General features: G+C 43.1%; 2 protein-coding genes across 4 annotated transcripts in view; both read left to right on the plus strand.

Annotated features, from left to right (window-relative positions):
• Positions 1-40: 40 nt before the first annotated feature.
• On the plus strand, positions 41-8319 carry ncdn (neurochondrin). Of its 2 annotated transcripts, none has more exons than XM_085791178.1 (8): positions 41-82; positions 316-558; positions 1425-2502; positions 3527-3699; positions 4431-4669; positions 5274-5489; positions 5579-5721; positions 7813-8319. In XM_085791178.1, exons 2-8 carry the CDS (start codon positions 334-336, stop codon positions 8232-8234), a joined length of 2496 nt encoding a protein of 831 aa, XP_085647304.1. In that variant the 5' UTR covers positions 41-82; positions 316-333; the 3' UTR covers positions 8235-8319. The 2 variants fall into 2 exon arrangements, with proteins under 2 accessions (XP_085647304.1, XP_085647303.1); XM_085791177.1 differs by having other exon boundaries at positions 320-558.
• Positions 8320-9382: 1063 nt separating this feature from the next.
• tfap2e (transcription factor AP-2 epsilon) overlaps positions 9383-19408 on the plus strand; it is a 12766-nt gene continuing 2740 nt past the window's right edge. The window contains exons 1-5 of one of the 2 annotated variants that reach the window (XM_085791187.1): positions 9383-9630; positions 11995-12435; positions 14450-14504; positions 17239-17470; positions 19366-19408. The exon at positions 19366-19408 is cut by the window's right edge and continues 76 nt beyond it. In XM_085791187.1, coding sequence (XP_085647313.1) covers positions 9592-9630; positions 11995-12435; positions 14450-14504; positions 17239-17470; positions 19366-19408 — 810 coding nt within the window. In that variant the 5' untranslated portion in view covers positions 9383-9591. Of the gene's footprint in view, positions 9631-10223; positions 10509-11994; positions 12436-14449; positions 14505-17238; positions 17471-19365 lie in introns of those variants that run through there. The other variant, XM_085791188.1, reaches the window with a different exon arrangement.

A 19408-nucleotide genomic window follows, 5' to 3' on the forward strand; every position in this document is an offset into this window, starting at 1 on the left:
TATTTTTGACAGCCTACTTCCCGGGGAGTGCTGCTGCTGCTGCTCACGAGCTGCTTTCGCGCGTGAGCGGGTTGCTTACGAGGTAAGTTATTTTATGAACGCTAACAAATTCACATTCAATGTTTTTTTTAAAATCTGTACAAACCTTTATAAAACCAGAGAGACCCGGGGGGGGAAAGAACCAACAGAAGATCGTTCGTTGAGGCCGCGCTGCTGTTGCCACCGGCGGATAGAGATGATAACATGATTCAAAATACCTAACGTACATTTTTTAAGTTTGCTTAACGCTTCTCTTGATTTCTCTCTTGGTTACAGACAGTCACCAAGGTCATAATGGCTGATAGCACCGACGTTACACCCGTCGGGAGCATCCAGCCTCCTGGAAAAGAGGAGCAAGGAGGAGGAGAAGGTGGAGGTGGAGGTGGAGGAGGCTCAGAGGGGGAGGCAGGAGATGGAGGAGGTGGTCTGACTGATTCCCAGAGAGAGGTGTTGGAGAGATGCCTTCATGCTCTCAGGAATGCTAAAAACGACAGCCACACGTTGGCTGCTCTTCTGTTGGTAAGTCAATATAAACATTGAAGTAATTCACAGATAAAACTGCCCCTGTTGAACAGGCTGTGTGTTTTTGTTGTTGTTGTTTTTACCAGGTTGTGATCATATTCAGAAGGGTTGAGAAACCATAGAGAAACTTGACTATATATTTGTGCATATGAGATTCTGATAAATATATCTGTGAATGCTCTTGTTGACACATCCTTACCACTGATCACCTGTAAATTAAGAATCCAGGATACAGGTCATCCTCTATATTTCCAAATGACACTTTTTTGCATTGAATTATTATACTAGTTCAGATACAGTGCTGTAAACATGGTATAATAGTGATCATAGACCTCGATATGGCGTTTATATGCCGTAATGTTACAGCAGTAACAAACATTTGTGTTTTATATAAGCAAACGTATAAGTTGGGGCATCGTATAGCTCACTGGGTTGAGCAGGCACCCCATATAGGCCAGCCCCACTTTGAATCCCCCCAGTGGCCCCTTGCTGCATGTCATTCCCCCTATCTGTATCCCAGTTTTGTGTCTCTCTCTGACTAGATTCATAATTTATTGTCATTTCGGCACCAACACATACACCACCAAAATTTTACACAGATGAACAGGCATCATACAGAATAGGATAGACATAGAAAAAGAGCACTGCAGACCAGTTATTATTAAGAACTACCACCTATTATTTAGAGATGGCGGAGGGGGCATCTATCTATCCTATCAATTAAAGGCATAAAAGCCAAAAAAAACTACTTAAAAAAAAAGAGAGAGAAAGCATATAAGATAATATAATTTCTAACAAGAATACCGCATGCTTTGTTGTAAGTAGTTGTGATTAAGTCTTCTTGTCTCTTCTTTCTGTCTTAGATCACTCGTCTGTGCCCAGCAAGCCAACTGGACAAACCCACCTTGAGACGGATCTTCGAGGCGGTGGGGCTCAACCTCCCAGCTCGGCTTCTGGTAACGGCAGTCAGAGGGAACGAGAACTCTGGCTTACCCCCACACGAACTCTTGTCACTGGGCACGGCTCTGCTGGCTGCCCTGAGCACAGACCCGGACATGGCCTCGCATCCACAGCTCCTCACCACTATCCCACTCCTGCTGGGCATTTTAGCAAATGGTCCTGTGTCAAAGCAGCAGGATCAAGCTGCCCAGGAACAGACCCAAGCTGCAGAGATGGGCTCGAGTCCAGAGAGTAAAGTGCAACCAGCAGAGAGTTCAAGCCCAGAAAGTGATCCTGGCAATGTGGCAAAATCAGCAGGAGAGAGCAAGACCAGCAAGCAAAAGGCCGACGATGGCAGCGCATCCAACGGAGTATCACCATCAAAAGAAGCGCCGTCACAGTCTGACCGTCTGGACGAGGCCATGGCTGCCGACTGCTACCAGGTTCTGACGGCTGTGTGCGCCCTCCCGAGGGGTCCCGACCAGCTGCTGAGCAGAGGAGCTGTTCCTGCTCTGTGTCAAGCTGTAGAACAAAACCAGACTTTCGGCCGCGAGAAGGGACTCTCGTTGCTCGGTTGCATCCTGTCGGGTAAAACCAAGGACAAAGCGTGGAGTAAACACCGCGCAGAACTCCTCTCTCTGTTGGTCAGGTTCTCCAAAGACTTCTGCCAGTCCAAAGACCAGGCCCGGCTGGACATGTGCTCCCAGCTGGCGCAGTTCCTCCCCCCGGTCGGGGTGGCGGTAGAGAGTGAAGAAGTGAGGGGGGTTGTGAGCCGCGCGTGGGAGGTTTTGAGACCCATGATGCAGGCCAAGTTGACCCCGAGGCAGATCGGGCCCATCCTGGTCCTCAGCGCATGTCTGCTGGATTTGTACGGGTGGGAGAGGGTGGGGCCGCCAAAGTTCTGCTGCTTACTGGTGAACAGGGCCTGTGTGGAGGTCAGGATGGGTCTGGAGGAACCTCCCGGCAACGAGCTGAGCCCAGAGCTGCAGCACACACTCACAGGTACCACAGTAACATATTACAGCATCTGCATAGTCTAAACCAGAGGTCTTCAACAGGGGGTCTGTGACCTCTAGGGGGTCCACAGAGATACTACATTTTTGGTTGATCAGTCAATTTTCTTATGTTTTTTCCATTTATGTTCAGAATAAAAACTTCAATTTGAATAGCTTGTCTGCTCTGCATGATTATCATGCAATTTGAAAGACATTGTTGATATTGGCATTGGTTTTAGTTAACAAGGTCTGTTATAAATGGCAGAGGGACCGCCATGCTACTCACTGTACCTTGTACACGTTTAGAAAAAAAATGTGTTATTTGAATAGCTTAGTATTGAATGCACTTTTTTTTTAATATACCGGTAGCAGGGGTCCCTTTTCCATCTCTCTGTCAGTTTTCGGGGTCCTTGGCTTGAAAAACGTTGAAGACCCCTGGTTTAAAAAGTGCACCTTCTTGCAAACTATGTACAGGTGGCATCCAATCTCACAGCAACAAAAGCGACTCATTCTTGTGTTAGGAGCTACATTTCAAGAAGTGCACAACTTGTAAAAACATACGCAAGGCAGCGGCTATAACCTCTTATCTCCCTTTGTAGAGTAAAACAGTGATAAGTAGTCAAAGTGGTCAGCTGAGGCAGGTGAATATCCACCCCACACTGCCTCCCCAGCCGTTTTCTGAATTTGAATATAGACGTGTATGGTCATAGTTTGAGGTTTCAGTAATCAAAGGCAATGACTCCAAAGTCAAATCTAGTTATTTCCATACACACAATTGTCTAAATGCTCTTCTGAAGCCTTTTAGTTTTAAAAGTTTGATTCTGACCTGTGTAACTGTAGACTTTAAGACCAGGTTTCTTGAAACGGCGCTGAGGAAATGAACCTGGTGTCCTCAGTGGTACACAGCGACCCTTGTTTGTTTATTTAAAAGATGTTGTAATGTAGTTTTGTGAAATCACATTTATGAGATCTGACTCAACATGATTAGCCCGCTCCTTTCTCTTATTGAAACGTCCTCTTGTCTTCCCCAGGGTGTTACCGAATCATGGAGGCCGCCATAGAGCAGGCCTGCAGTCCGGGCCCGGTGCAGACGACCGCTGCCCCGGCTCAGGGCTCCATCTCCTCCCTCAGTCTGCAGCAGAGCAGGCAGGTCCTCGGGGTGCTGGAGGAGGCCTTCTCTGCTGTGGTCTACTACCTGCAACAGGTGAGAGGAGGATGCTTGGGATGCTGCTAGTGACACGTTTGGTGTTTCGTTTTGTTTTTTAAATCCAACTAGCTGCTTGTTCCTGGTTCTTGGAACGTAATAATTCATTATGAACAAAAGATTTAATCCCCTATGCTGACCTGGATAAACATGTCCATGTCCAGTGTAGCAGCTGGATACTGTTATACACTTGAAACAGTTACAGCCTCTCAAATGCAAGTGTGTAATGACAGTTTTCTCTGTTTTGTGATGTTTTATAGACTAAAGAATTAACCAGTTACTGTTAGCAGATCATTAATAGTGAACCTGTTTGTTAAAACTCTTCTGACAAACAAGCATGACTTCTTTCTATCAGTATGTAGCAAGGTAACTGAATTCCATTTCTTTTTCTCAGCCTTATCAAGTAGTAATATATTTTCTCTATCACTGTTTTGGTAATGTAGCAATGGGAGGGCAACCAAAAAGGAAAAAAAAAGTTTTATTTTTTTCTTCCATGACAAGAAAATAACAAGCAAAGATGCACAAAAGGGTTTTGAAAGAGTAGAACATGTAAAACAATACGACTTGACATAATAAAATTCTGTTGTATTTTACCAGTCGAGGGAAATGGGAGCAAAAAGTTTGATTCACATGGAAATTTGTCCAGCAATGATAACAACAATGCTGTGAAAGTCTCCTCCTCAGAGTGCAGTAACTGAAACACTCTTCCTCTTCACTTCCTGTTCTCGTAGGTCGACCCAAGTCGCTACGGTGACCCGTTCGTCTTCGCCACATTCCGCTCCCTGTGCTCATGGCTGGCCGAGGAGACTTCCTGTCTGAAGGAGGAAGTGACTGGATTGCTTCCTTTCCTGATTGGCTACTCCCAGAGCCACCTGCAGGGCGAGAGCCCCGAGCAGGGCCTGTCCGACTGGATGACCGAGATGTCCGTCTCAGAGGAGAGACGGACCTGGACGGGCAAAGAGCCTCTGAGGTAAAAGAGGGAATGATCATATTGTTTAGAAGTCGGTGGGATATCAGGATAAAATTTGTGTAGCTTTTCCTGCGAGTAATGGAGCCTGGAGTGGAGTGAGTGTCAGTGCAACTCTTGTGCGCTGCTGCAGCTGCATCGCGCTCAGTCACTTCAGTAATTCAATAAATCCATATTTAACTTAATCCTTTCAATCAAAATATAATGAATATAGCTTGATACTGCACTGAAACATGTTATTAACCAAAAGTAAGGAAACGCTGGTCGGCTCGCCCAGCATTTCCACCATTAATTAAAATAACAAAATAACGATAGAGACAAAACGGTATATTTATCGAAAATGGAGCCATTAACAAGTGTGGGTAGCGTAGATTCATCCACATTAACGAGAGACTTTTTTATAACCAAATAGAAACTCCTCGTTGTCCCTTTAATGTCTGCAGCATTAACAGCCTACAGGTTGTTATGGGAGGGGATGTTTAAAAAAATGAATAAATAAAGTCGGGCCCGTGCAGGCCACTGTTTAGATGTACAACAACCGATCCAGGGGCGAGTTCTCACTGGTCTCGTGTCCCATGAAAACACCTTCCTTCCTCTCTCTCCCCAGGTATCTGCTCCCGGCTCTGTGCCACCTGTCGGCAGAGGAAGGTCCCAGGAAGGTGCTGCTCACACTCGACACCCCGGCGCTGCTGGTGCACTTCCTGTCCCAGAGCTGGACCGCCCTCAAGGGGAAAGGCGGGGTGGTGTCGTCCAGGGATCCCAGCATGGAGACGGCCTGCTCAGCCCTCCTCAACTTCACCGTCACAGAACCAGAGAGAGTCAAGTGCGTAAGCTGGTGAAATGCTCATCTGAAGCCTGGTAAATTTGGAGCTAATGACATCATACTAAGATTTCAAACTTTTTGTTTTCTAGGAAGGACCAGTGTTTCCGTTCTCTGGAGGCTCTTCTGAGTGAAGCACTTCCAGTTTTGGTTCATAAACCCCGCCTCCTGGTCCTAGCAGCAAATTACTGCACTTTGGGACTGATGATTGGCAGGCTTAGATCGGCCCCTTCAGGTAAACGGTTATTCAAACCATTTTATTTAACATTATAACATTAAAGAGGAACTATGTAAGTCTGGTCGCTTTTCCGCAATTTTGCTAACCCTCATCCTGGCCATGTGCATTTGTTTACAACGAAGCCGGCAGAAATCAATCAATAGAGTGCTAAATAACTTTATCTATCATATACGATGTTGCGACGTGTATATTTGTGTAGTTTAATCTGTCATGAACAAGAGATTATGGGATACGGGGCACGTAAGAGCTGAGACACGATAGCTGGGGTACTGGGTTGCTGGCCCCAATCCCCAATCACAATTTCTCCAAAGCTGTTTAATTAAGGTAAAAATGTAGCATAGTTAAGCTATAAATCCTGCATAGTTCCTCTTTAACACTAATCAGTGGTTAATTACACGTAAACACCCATTTGCCATCATAATATACAAAGAATACATATACATTATTTGAATAAAGAAATCAATGAGCAACTCTAATCCACATCAATCTGCACAGAGTCAACATCCCATCCACTTTTGTCAGAATCATGTCAGAATTAACTAAAAAGGTTTGATTAAATAACAGCATGACAATCCATCAGTAATTCTGCTCTATAATACAGCAAACCTACAGTTTTATTTTAGAGACACTGAGGTTACATTCACAGAACCAGGACCCCCGGTAACGAAGCAGTTAAATGGAAATCAGTCGTCATAAATTAGATTATTAACACCTCTGCTTTTTCCTAACTGTGACCTGTCGGAGTGCGTTCTGTGAAAGAGGTCTGTACCAGGCGCTCTGGAGAGTGGTAAACCTAAATGGAACGGAGCCATCACTAATGTTATTAGTTACCCTTGTGCTCTTCCTTATATAACCACTTTGGAGAAAGAACACCCTATGGGAATGCAGATGATGTGTTGCTGCTGTAGGTGGGCAGAAATGCTGCTGCAACACAAGATCCCGTAAACATCACATGCTCGTAAAAAAAAAAAAAAAAAACCTCAGTGCATGTTGACCGACCTGCATCGATCAATACGTCTGTGGCTCGGTGCTACGAAAGAGGTCACCTGTAGTGCCGAGGAGCTCTTTAGCTCGCGTGTTAACATTGCGTTTTGGTTGGTTCGTCCCGAGGCGCTCAAATCAACATAAGCAGCCGTTTGATGTTCGGCATCCAGAAAAAGACCCAGTTCTTTTCTCCGCTGGTCTGCAACACAACATTAGAAATAGTCAGTAAGTCAGTTTGATGTCACTGAATGGTGAAAATAGATGTGTGTATATTTGTCAAGACAGAATTTTATTAGACAGGGATACAGTGTTGAATTTACACTGTATTTATTAGCTTGTTCTGATGTTTTTGTTCCCTAGTGGGCAAAATCAATCAATGCATTTAACTGTAAATTGGGACTTTAAAGGGGAACTATGCAAGTCCACCCGCCTTTTCTCTGTTTTGGTCGTTTTTTTTCTCTATGGCGCTCCCACTACAGTTATAGAGTGAATATTTTCACTTTCATAAAAACTCACCCCAGCCATGTGCATTTGTTTTTAATGAAACGGCCAGGAAGGCAATCCGTGGAGCCGAGGTGGGTAATGTTGTAGCACCACATTATGTAATACTGTAATACATTTTCACCTCATTATATAATGACGCCGCATTTTGTAGCATTTTGTAATAAAATTCTTGAACGCAATACGTACTAAACCTTTGCCGCATTTTGTTATAAATTGTTATATATTGCATCAGTTATTACAAAATGTGAGTGTTGCACTTTTTTTATGAAGAAAATGTAATCATTTGGTGCATTATGTAACAACTTATTACAAATGCGGTAAAGTTTATTTCATATTTTATTACAAAATGTGGCTGGTTTTTATAAAATGTGGTGTTATTACATCATGAGGTGAAAAATTATTACATAATGTGGTGCTACAAAACCATCATAATTACTCCGAAACTGTTTAATGAAAGTGAAAATCTTGCATAATTTCTCTTTAAAACAGGATTAATATATATATATATAGAACAATGAATAACACAATTAAACATCCTCAAGCACAATGTATCAGCAGTTTTTGATTCCACAAATAACCCATGCTCCTTTGTCTCTCCAGGATCAGTGGACGCAGGCCAGAGGAGGTTCTTCTCCTCAGCTCTGCGGTTCCTCCGCGGCGCCCTGGACGGCGGCTCCAGCCCCGGCCCGGTTAAGGTGAGCGTCGGCTGGGAGGAGAGCTGGGACGAGGCCGAGGAGCTCTGGAGGTTGGGCCTGCAGGCTCTGGGAGGCTGCGTCCGCGCTCAGCCCTGGATCAGCACCCTGGTCAGAGAGGAAGGTTGGCTCAAGCACACACTCGCCATGTTGGACCAGTGCAGCGCTCTGCCCGACCAGCACACGCAGGGGGCGCTGGAGGAAGCCCTGTGCGCTATGGCGGAGCAGTGCCCGGTCTGTAAAGAGGAGATGGGAGACGTGATGATGAGGAATGGTAAAGGAGCTTTGAGCTGCATGAGGAACCTGAAGAAGTCAGTGGGAATGAAGTGAAACCAAACCGCTGCCACCAACGGGACAACACGCTACTTGTTACAGAGCTGAAAATAATAAATTAAAAAAAGCAGCTATTCATGAAGCAGAACCGCTGTGTTTATTAGTTGTACCAATCTGACACAGATAATGTGTCTTCAGGCTCTTTTATAATGAGATGAAAAGACCAAGATGCCAAAGACACATAGAAAAGAGAGGAAATGAAATATTTCTGTGTATCATATTATTCAGACATAACACAACATAATGAGACTGAAAGACATATTTAAGCTCCCTGTCTGCCTCAGTGGACAAAAAAAAATCAAAGCATTTCAATCACAATCAAGTATATGGAAACACCCACTGACACAGCTATGATCCTCCACATGCACCTGAAAAACACACAAGCCGTGTCTTGGGTGCGACTGCTGATATGTAAATGCATTTAATAAAGAAGTATTTTGTTAGAACAGCTACGTTGCCAATGTCATTGTTACTTTTTCTCTTTTCAGGGGGATGAATGCACATAATAAAGGTGTTTAAAAATAATGTGCAATGATGACATCAGTGTCAAGCTGGATGGTGGATGATGACAGAGACCTCTCCTCTTCTCCCAGTGACCACAAGATGGCGCAGTCAGACTTGATGTGTGCTGAAGTTGCTGATCACTCACACTCCTCCTTTTCCTCTAACTACACTTGTGTGCTTTCAGGGTCTAATCGTTGTCTTCATTGTTTTTTTTTTTCTTCTCTTTAGACAACCAGGTCGATCATTTTATTAGATCAAAAAACTGATCATGAGAAAAAGTTAACAGAATATATTTGGATGTTCTTGGATCTTAAAGTTCAACAATGAATTGATTTGTTGACAGTTTTTCTTTAGCTGTAACTTGTCTCCAAACAAAAGGCTGCCGCTTTAAATGTACTGTTTTGATTTTACAGTGAATTTTCAGTGAAAAGTCACAAGGAGCAGGAAAAAAACTTTTAAAAAAGAGGAAAGCGATTGTGTTAATATCTGTGATCTTTTACCGTGCATATTTTTTCTTATTCATCACTTCATCCCTGATCCTATAGTCCTTATACCAACCGTGAAAAAGTTTTTAGCTGCCCCCCCTCCTCCTCTTCCTCCTCCTCTGAGACTCTTGTCACCTCCCGCCCTCTTCTTCTTTTCTTTTTTTTGTTCCCCCCCCTCCCTCTCTAACAGCCGTCTGTTTTCTCTCCTACTCATCCATACAAACTCCTGCATCGTCTCTCCAACTAACTCACTCCTCTCTGAACCTTCAGCCCGCGTCTCCTCTCCATCTCCATCCAGCGCGTCACATTAACCCCTCAGCTGCAGCCTGACACCCAGACTGACCTCCATCACCTCCATCACCACCATGCTGTGGAAGTCCCGAACCAAGACTGACGTTTTACAGGTAAAAAAAAAGAAGAAGAACACCATAGTTTATTATTATTATATGTATTCACAGTATATTTCCAGCAGCTGTGTGACTGTTTGTGTAGAGCTGGATCCTCGGTGTGTGAATGGCTGCACACAGAAGAGCCTGAATCGAGAAGATGATTAAAATTGTCAGTTCAAATCAACATGAGTGAATCTGAACAATTTCAGCAGGTGAAATATTTGTAGAAAGTCACAATCTTTGGGTTTTTAAATCTAACGAAATTAAGATGTTTTGCTTTAAAGATGCGAATATTCGTGCGTAAAAAAGACAGTATTTGACTTAGACGTCAATTATGTATATAATCCGTGATTTTATAGTGAGATTTGTGTGTTTGCAAAAGTAAACAAAAACACTAAAAATGCAGTATAACTCGGTGCGTAAAACGTGAATTCACATATAAAAGTCGTCGCCGGTGTCTTTAAACGACTGCAAAAACACGTAAAAGTGTGTATGTATGAATTAACTGAATGAATATATCTCTTTAAGAGTGGACCCCGTCGACCCCTCCCCTCATTCTGCCGGGTGCGCGCACAAACCTATAAGTAGTGCGCTCATGGAGAGGCTGGAGGACTCCGTGTGTGTTGTGCGTGTGCGTATGCGTATCTGGCAGCCAGCTTGTCATCATCATCATCTGTGCGTAAAAAGAGCTCGGTCAGACCAGAGAACAGCGAGAAGGAAAAGTAAATAACATCTCCTGAGTTTAATGGAGCGGTAAACAGCCTGGATTACATCCCGGACAGAATATTTGGTGACATCTTTCAGCCGCTTGGAAGCCTGCGCATCCTGTTGAATTTTACATTTGGGGGGTATCCAGAGTGGTCCAGATGTTAATCCACACCTATTCGGCTATGGTGAGTATGAAACAGACTCGCGTTTTAAGCATTTTTATTTTTTTTTAGTTATTTTTTTTATTTTGGATGGGGCTCTGACCACCACTAATGTAAGTCAGTTTTTATTTACTGTATGGCTTGGCAGCAAACTAAACCTTTTAAAAAATATATATGCATGCATTTTTGCTTGTATTACTCAAAACCAGCTTCTATTTTATAAATATGTCGGGAAAAAAACACTATAATTCAGCTGCATTATTCGACCTGTGGCACCAACTATCCAATATCTTTTTTATATTTTTAATTTATAATATCTTTAATAAATCAGGCTCGTTCTTTGCGCTCCACGGGAATCCTGTATAAGTGTCAGCTGTTACTTCCCACTCAGCCTCTCTGACACTGACTCTAACGGAGCGGCGCCGCGCATCTGATCTGTCCGCGCGGTCGGTCGGTGATGGTCTTTGTCTGCACCGTGTCACTGCGAGTGGAGTGAGACTCGGCTGACAGACAGTGAAGTGTCCGGTCACAACATCCCGGTGCGTGCGTGGATGGAGGAGCAGCATCACCACCGCTGCGCTGCATGGGCACGTTTTTTTTTTTTAGACGCCAACTTCTTTTCTTTTCTATAACTTTGTTTGGAATCAAATCAGACGCAAAATCCATTGAAGAGTGTGTGTCAGGGGTTGGATGACAGATATAGTTGTATATATGGGTGTGTGTGTGTGAGGGAGGGGGGAGGTGGGGGGGTTGCTTTTAACCTGGCAGCGGCCTCGGCCTCTCTCTCTCTCTCTCTCTCTCTGGCTGCCAGTGCCAGATAATGGACATTATTGTTCCACCACTACACCATTGATTGTGGGTGACCCAGCTTTTAAAAAAAAAAATCCAATGTGTGCAGGATGTGTGAGCAGGAATGTAGGCTAGTGGACTACATCTTTTTTTCTTTTTACTCATAATGTAGTTTTACATGAGTAGGGAGAGGGGGGAGGGAAGTTTGGGGGGGTCAAATGTGGAAAGTTAAAATAAAATCACATTTGGTTTCCTGACGTCCTGTCAATCTGTGCGCAAACCCAGTGTTCCTTCATCTGCGTTTGTTAACACGGTGACAGATTATTTACAGATGCCCCCGCCCCCCCCTCTCCTCTCCTCTCTCCTCTCCTCTCCTCTCCCCCCCTCCCGCAGCGACGTGTTATCGTTGTGTGTTACCTGTCCTTTGTGCGGCTCCTTGGTGGCCGTGACCTTTGTGACACTGTTGAGCGGCGCTGCCAGTGCGCGTCACTTCAGGCTGCTGCTGCTGCTGTTTCCATCCATCTCCTTCAAGCAGAGAGAGAGAGAGACGTCTCTAAATGGATTTTGTTATTATAATCATTGAGACATTTTCTTCAGGTCTTTGATTGTGTTGAAACGTGAAGGAATCAGTCCAGGTTTCTTTGACTTTTTTTTTCTTTCTTTTTTTTGAGAGAGAGTTTGGAGCTGCTGATGTAAAATAAACTTTGTGATTTCCCCACAGGAGCGCGCGGACGGACTAAGCGGCTCTTCGCCGAGTGGGCGCCTCTCCCAGTTGTCCTCCCTGAACCAGGCCGCCTATTCCTCGGCTCCCCCTCTCTGCCACACTCCGGCCTCCGACTTCCAGCCTCCTTACTTCCCTCCCCCCTACCCACAGTCCTCCCTGCCATACTCCCAGAGCCAGGACTCGTACTCCCACCTGTCAGACCCTTACCCCTCCATCAACTCCATCCATCAGCATCAGCAGGCGGCATGGCACTCGCAGAGGTCGCGCTCCGAGGACGGGGGGCTCCTGTCACAGTCTCACCGGGCTCTGAGCCTCGACCCCCGGCGGGAGTATGCAGCTGTCCCTCGGCTCCTCCACGGTCTCGGGGAAGGGGCTGCCGCGCTCGGGGACGGTCCCCTCGGGATGCACCTGGGACATCACGGCCTGGAGGATCTTCAGGTGACTTGATTTTTTATTTTTTTTTCTCCCACCACCGTTTAGTTGCTTTAAATGACGTTGATGCGCTCTGATAAAACCGTGCGTAAAAGCCATTTGGCTCATAATCAGCACCCAGAAAGTTCTTATGGAAAATGAAAACAAACAAACAGTTGCTTCTTCGATATTTATATATTTTTTGTCCTTTATAATAATCAGGAAAAGCGGTTAAATAAACATCTCTCACGTTTAAAACACATGGACGATGGCAACAAGGCCTCAAGGCAATTCCTTTCTCCTTTCCGTCCTATGACAACAAATATTCCTCACCGCTTGTTTTATAAACACTTTTATATTTTATCCATCATTTCCATTAAAGTTATATTCCCAACTGTTAGTTTATATTTATTTATTTTAATACTAGAATTATTATTATTTTTGAAAAATCCGCCTGCAGGCCTTCAACCTGTTTCACATTCATTTCGACAAGGATTCACGTGAACACTTTTGTTGTCTAACATCAAAAAACACAAGAATTTCTGCGTCGCTTATTTCAGAGTGGGAAAAAATGTAGACACACTGTAGCTGTATGAATTGAAAAATATATTCTTAAACATTTATTTAAAAAAGAAATGTCAAAATAAAACTTTTTGAATCAATTCCTGTTAGAAATAATAAATGTCAATTTGTCGAGTGTAAATTTTAATTAATCTGTTTGATGAGGGCTTTTTTAAAATTCTAATATTCTTTCTTATTATTATTTTGAAAATGATGCATTTTCATTTCGAGTTTAATGTAAAATAAAATCTTAGCTTTCTGAGTTACAGCCTATAAAAATTAGGATTTTCATAACGTGTAATTTACATTTTATTAATACAATAAACAGCACTTATCTGGTCACGTGCCACCTCATTATTCATCCTAACATCCGTCCACTGTTCTCCGGTGTCTCGCACGGAGACAAAGTGACTCTGCAGCCTTTTCGCCTTCTGCAGGTTTTTTTTTTGTTTTTTTGGGGGGGTGAAGAATAGTTTCTATGGCTTATTGAGCAGTCAGCGTCTCTGCAGCAGGTGCAGCTGCAGACGCTGTTTGTTGCCTCCTTCTCGCAGAGGAAAAAACACACCGAGACCAATTGATGTGTACGGTCATTAATAGAAAAGAAACGACTGAGAGTCAACCCGGGCGTGTTGCTGTTAAACGCTCCCACTCGACAAGAGACCTTTTTTTTTTATTTGATTAATGGATTATATCCTCGGCGTTTGAAGCTTCTTATGAACTCAGCACAAAAGGAGAAACATCCGAGAGTCGCCCTGCAACATTATTTATCCCCCCACCACCTCCCCTCTGGATGAAAAAGATCAAATAAATTGCAGTGGTTTTAATTTAGTGTCTGAGTTTATAGCTGCTTTTCATTGTTATTGAATATTTTTTACTTTTTGAACCAGGCCACCAGTCTGTTTGATGTTCATGCATTGGACAGAATTAAATATATAAGTTAAAATAGAATATATAAAAAGTCAAATGTAACAATTCTTCAGTTTAGTTGTATTGTATTTCTTGCATTTCAGTATAAGTAGATAAAGAGAAGTTTTCCTGTGACACATGTGAACGTATGAAGCTCCTACACATCACATCAAAATATGCATCGATGTGATTTTTCAAAATGAAATTTAAAATAACTGATGCTTTTGTTAACACGACTCCTTTTGTCGAGCAGAAGCCGTGGAATAATCCGTCACAACTTCACCATTTATCACCTTCCCTCCATTTTACACGACGACGACATCCCATTTCCACTTGAGGAACAGATTTTATTAGTTGGATATGGATCGTGTTCGTGTTTGCTGTGAGGGGGAAAATCTAAATGTTGAACCCTCCATCTCGCTTTAGCCTGGGAGAGACAAGCTGTATGTGTGTGTGTGTCTGTGTGTGTGTAGCTATATATATATACATATATATGTAAGAATGTGTGTGTGAATGTGTGTTGGCTGTGAGGCCAGTTGATAAATGATAGTGACTGTCTGTCTGTCTGACACAGGGAATGGAGGAAGGATCAGCCCTGGGCATCCTCGACCACTCTGTCATTAAAAAAGGTAAGAGGTGGGAGAGCTGTGTGTGTGTGTGTGTGTGTGTGTGTGTGTGTGTGAGAGAGAGAGAGAGAGAGAGAGAGAGAGAGCAGAAAGATTGAGTGCGTATGTGTGCATTTGTGTCTAAGTGTGCACCTATATAATTGTGCTATATATGCTGAAGGGGGTTTTGTGTTTAGGGGCACTCCAACACCAGTCTCTCTCACTGTTACACACACACACACACACACACACACACACACACACACACACACACACACACACACTATAAATAATTCTGTTTTGCTATTTCATTTGAAGTCAAGAAGTCCTCTAATACTCAGCTGCAGACTTCACCCCAAAGGCACACATTCTTAATGAACTGTTCATGGTCATATGAGAGAGTGTGTGTGTGTGTGAGAGTGTGTGTATGTGTGTGTGTGTGTGTGTGTGTGTGTGTGTGTGAGTGAGAGAGAGAGAGAGAGAGAGAGGGATTAGAGAGGAGAGGAGAGAGAAGTGGGGCAAAGAAGAAAAGGAAGAGAAAGGGAGGGGAACACGATAAAAGAGGAGTTGTGGGGAAATTTGCGGAGTGTGATCACTCCAGTATTACAGAGTGTGAGTGGCAGAAGACACAGGGGCACGATTAGAAAATTCAAGTTGGGTTTGTAGCTGGTTCAGTGTGATACTGAAAAATCTCTCACAGCCAGAAGGAAAAAAAAGAAAGTGCTGGGGAAAAGTCTGCAGCTACTGTGTAATAAAATGGCTCCCAGTATAAAATAGGGGTAAAATATAACTTCTAACATACTGGATGTTTTTTTTTCTTTCTTTTTTTAATTTCCCTATTAAAAGCAATTGATATGTTTTACTCAAAATTAGTTATTTCATGCACAGGGAATAGAAAAAAACGTAGATTTTGTGTGATTTAAACTCTACATTTCCTAAAACAAAGCAAGGATGTAATTCTCTAAAATCCAAAAGTCCCTGAGGAGGAGGGCCATGTGTTTCCAGGCAGGATTCAAGCTGCAGTGAGCCAGCGAGGGCATTTGATGAAGTGACAGTGATTCCACTTGTTTGCCAAAAGCTTTTGAATCGATCAATTATCAGAGCGAGTCTCAAGACGGCAGAGCAAAAGCTAAAAGCCCTGGTGAATAAGGAACAAATCCAACAGGGAGGAGAAGGAGAGAAGGAGACCGAATATAGAAAAAGGAAAAGGAAAGGAGGGAGGGAGGGAGGGAGGGAGAAGAGTGGGAGGCACAAGAAAGAGTGAGAGATGATAAGAGAAAAAGAGGAAGAGAGGGAGGGGCAGACAGCCGACAAAGGAGAGAAAGAGAGAGAGAGAGAGCTTCAGAGGAAACTGCTGCTCTGTGTCCGGCTGGATGAAGATGAGCTGAATGAGGAGATGTTTGGAGAGAGTGTCGCAGAGAGGCCACAGAGAGAGAGAGAGAAAGAAAGAGAGAGAGAGAAAGATAGAGACGACGTCCCAGGGCACAGCTGTACAGATAACAATTCATTTCAAATAGGAGAAGAAAAAGAAGAGGAGATAATATTTCTTATTAAGTAGAGGAAGAGGGAGGAAATCACAGCAGGAGACAGGAGATACTACAAAAAATGTGACTTATTCCTATAAGATGCAACACAAAATTATGAATTGCTGCGATTGCACGCCACATTAACGGCTAAATGAATTCCCTTCATGCTTTGCCTCTAAGGGCTGCATGGTTCCCTCTAAATTACAAAAACAAAAAAAACAAAAAACATTTCCATTAAGACGCTGACCATTAACACGATGTCTCGGACTCCGTCTGCCTCCCTTCTCCTGCCAACACGGATAGATTTGGTTTTAATGGTTCAGATTTTGAGATTTCTAAGACAGTGGAGGTAAAAGGTGCCAAAAAGAGTAAAAAAAATATCCAAGTTTTGATTAAGTAGTTCTTCTTCCATTGTGATGGCGAATGAAGGTTTTTACAGCTTTACATGAACTGAAATTTAACTATGAAATAAACCCAGAACCTCGTCTTTGTATCCCTGAGGAAACTTGGTTCTCACAAATGTAGAAATAAACAAAGAATGCCCAGATTTCAGAGGATTTCTGATCATACAAAATGTAAGAAAATAAATAAAATCAAGTGGATTTATGATGTTAGATTAAGTGTCCAAAGATAATTGACACTTTAACAGGTGACATGAAGAGGAAAACACAAAGAGGCTCCGTTCTCCCTCCCTTTAGTCAGAAAGCAGAGACACTTCTTTATACTGAGATCATGTTACTCCCAAACTTTAACCCTTATCAAATCCTCCTCCTCCTCCTCCTCCTTCAAAACGAAGTCTTAAAAAGTTCACCACGGTGCAGAAAAGTGAGTGTGAATTGAGCTCTTGGAGGTGTGAAGCGAAGCTATTTGAGAATGCACAGTTGAAACTTAATCACCTGCAGTTTAAAGCAACAGAATCAACAAGCAGCTCCAGATTTAGAGCTGTCGAGTCGACACAGGGGAGAACATTACACTGAATAGATTAATCAGGAGATGAAGACGAGGAGGAGGAGGAGCACGCTGTCACACATGTCATTCACACTGCACATGACATATGTTTGGGATGGATGCTCCTGCTTCATCATTCACCTCCATCTCCTTTTCTACTGTTGAATTTTTCATTGCCTTGATTTTCACACATTCTTGTGAAAAATAAACCAAAATGTTCTTTGTCTTTTTCCTCTTTTCCACCTTCCTCTTTCCCTCCTTCCTTCCTCCGTCCGTCTCAACAGTTCCCATCCCGTCCAAGCTCAACGGCTCCTCCCTCTCGGCCTTGTCTCTAAGCAAGGAGGGTCTCGGCATGGGAAGCGTGTCCAACCCGGCCGAGGTCTTCTGTTCGGTCCCGGGTCGCCTGTCGCTGCTCAGCTCCACCTCCAAATACAAGGTGACGGTCGGGGAGGTGCAGCGACGCCTCTCTCCACCCGAGTGCCTCAACGCCTCTCTGCTGGGTGGAGTCCTGCGCAGGTAAGGAGGAGGAGGAGGAGGAGGAAGGCCACACCCACAACTTGTAGGAAAAACAAACAGAATGTCCGCACACTGCTATAATCAAGCTCCCAAAAATGTATTAGGACAACGTTTCGACCACAACTTGACCATGAAGGATTGGAGAACTTGAGTCTGTCATTTAGCAGCTAGTGCACAGTTTTTTTTACTCCTGCGGATAAGTGGCTAAGAAATTCAAGTTACAATAGTTCAAATTTAACATTTAAATGAGCAGAAAACCACCAGATTTGATCAGAATTTAAATTGCTTTTATCTGGAGAAACCACCTGGTATTGCACCACAGAAAGAAATGAAGAAGTCTATCACAGGAGAGGCAGAAAAATAACTTCTTTTTTTTTTTTTCTCCTCTTCTTCTTCCACCGGCAGAGGCCTGAATAATTAATAACGCTGTGACACACAAAACACACTGCAGCTAGAGAAAGAAACTCACTGACATTTCCCAGTGTCACTAAACTGTTGGGCCACAGTGTAAACTCTCATTAGATTTCAAAATGATTTATGGAGGTAGTTGTAGGGAATTCTGGGAAATGTAGGAGCATGCAGAGATCAGAAAGACATTTCATTGAAAATTAATAGTTTGACTCATACTTTGATACTTAATACTATACTAATAATAATAATAACAATGAATTATAAAGAAAAAATGATGGACAGCTGCTGGGGTTGATGGGAAATAGTCGTACCTCGGTGCTACCAAGCCTTGTAAACATAAATAATATTGTTGGATGTAATTATATAAATGTGTTAATATGATGTTGCTACATACTGCACCTTTAAGTGTTGGAGACTCATCACTTCCTAATGTTGGAGTTGAGTGTAGTTTACATGTAGTTTTGGTGTGAAAGTCCCTTCAGCCATCAGCCCATGTTCTCCACAAAGCTTTTCAGAATAAGAGCACTTTAACGTAACCATAGGGGCCGAGGCCGAGGACCCGACGTGCGTCATGGGACTAAATCACAAGAGAAGCGATGTGGTTTAATGAACCACGGCCTCGGGGCGAGAGAGCAACTTTATGATTCGGTTTTCAGGCTGAAGTACTTTAACAGGACATAATTAAAAGATCTGAAGGGTTGTAAATGTTCTAAACAAAATCCCTCCTCGATTATAATATATCACCACCACTTCACTTCAGGATTTCTATTTTATGCCACTTTATACTTGAGGACATCTCTGAGGGAAAACGGTACTTTTCTCCACAGTGCAGTTATGTGACAGCTATAGTTAGTTACTGGTTACTTTGAAAATGAAGATTTTACACAGAAAATATACAATTAGGGGAATAATAAGATGCTTTGTCATAGATATCTGTATATAAAACAGTTACAATGAGCGAATCCATTAATATAAAATATAGTGTTGATATAAAAGCTGGTTTTACTTCCACAAAGAGGTGAATATTTCTTCTGCTGCTGCTGCTGCTGCTGTCTGTCAAATAAATATCAGTAAATGTTTCTGTAAAAGAAAATATTGAAATTCTTAAACTTGAATTTATAAGAATCAGAAACAAGGATCAGAAGGAGATGAAAGAAAAGAAAAATCAAGGATGAAAGGAGCAAAAAAAAAAATCCCACAGAAAGAAAACAAGGAGACACTATCAGTTTTGACAGGGAACATAGGGAGAGTTGTGCTACACACACACACACACACACATTCATTCCCTGCCTTACACACACAATACAGAGATACAGACGCACACACATATACAGCAAAACTCATAAAGCCAAACAGACACAGGGCAGAATACGCGCACACACACACACACACACACACACACACACACACACACACACACACACACACACACACACACATGCGGGGCCATCTCCTAAAAACTGCTCTCTGTCTCTGTCCCTCAGGGCGAAGTCAAAGAATGGTGGCCGCTGTCTCAGAGAGCGTCTG

Source organism: Trachurus japonicus, chromosome 11, assembly GCF_045865225.1.
Source record: "Trachurus japonicus isolate A0001 chromosome 11, Traja_1.0".
NCBI classification, from domain to species: domain Eukaryota; kingdom Metazoa; phylum Chordata; class Actinopteri; order Carangiformes; family Carangidae; genus Trachurus; species Trachurus japonicus.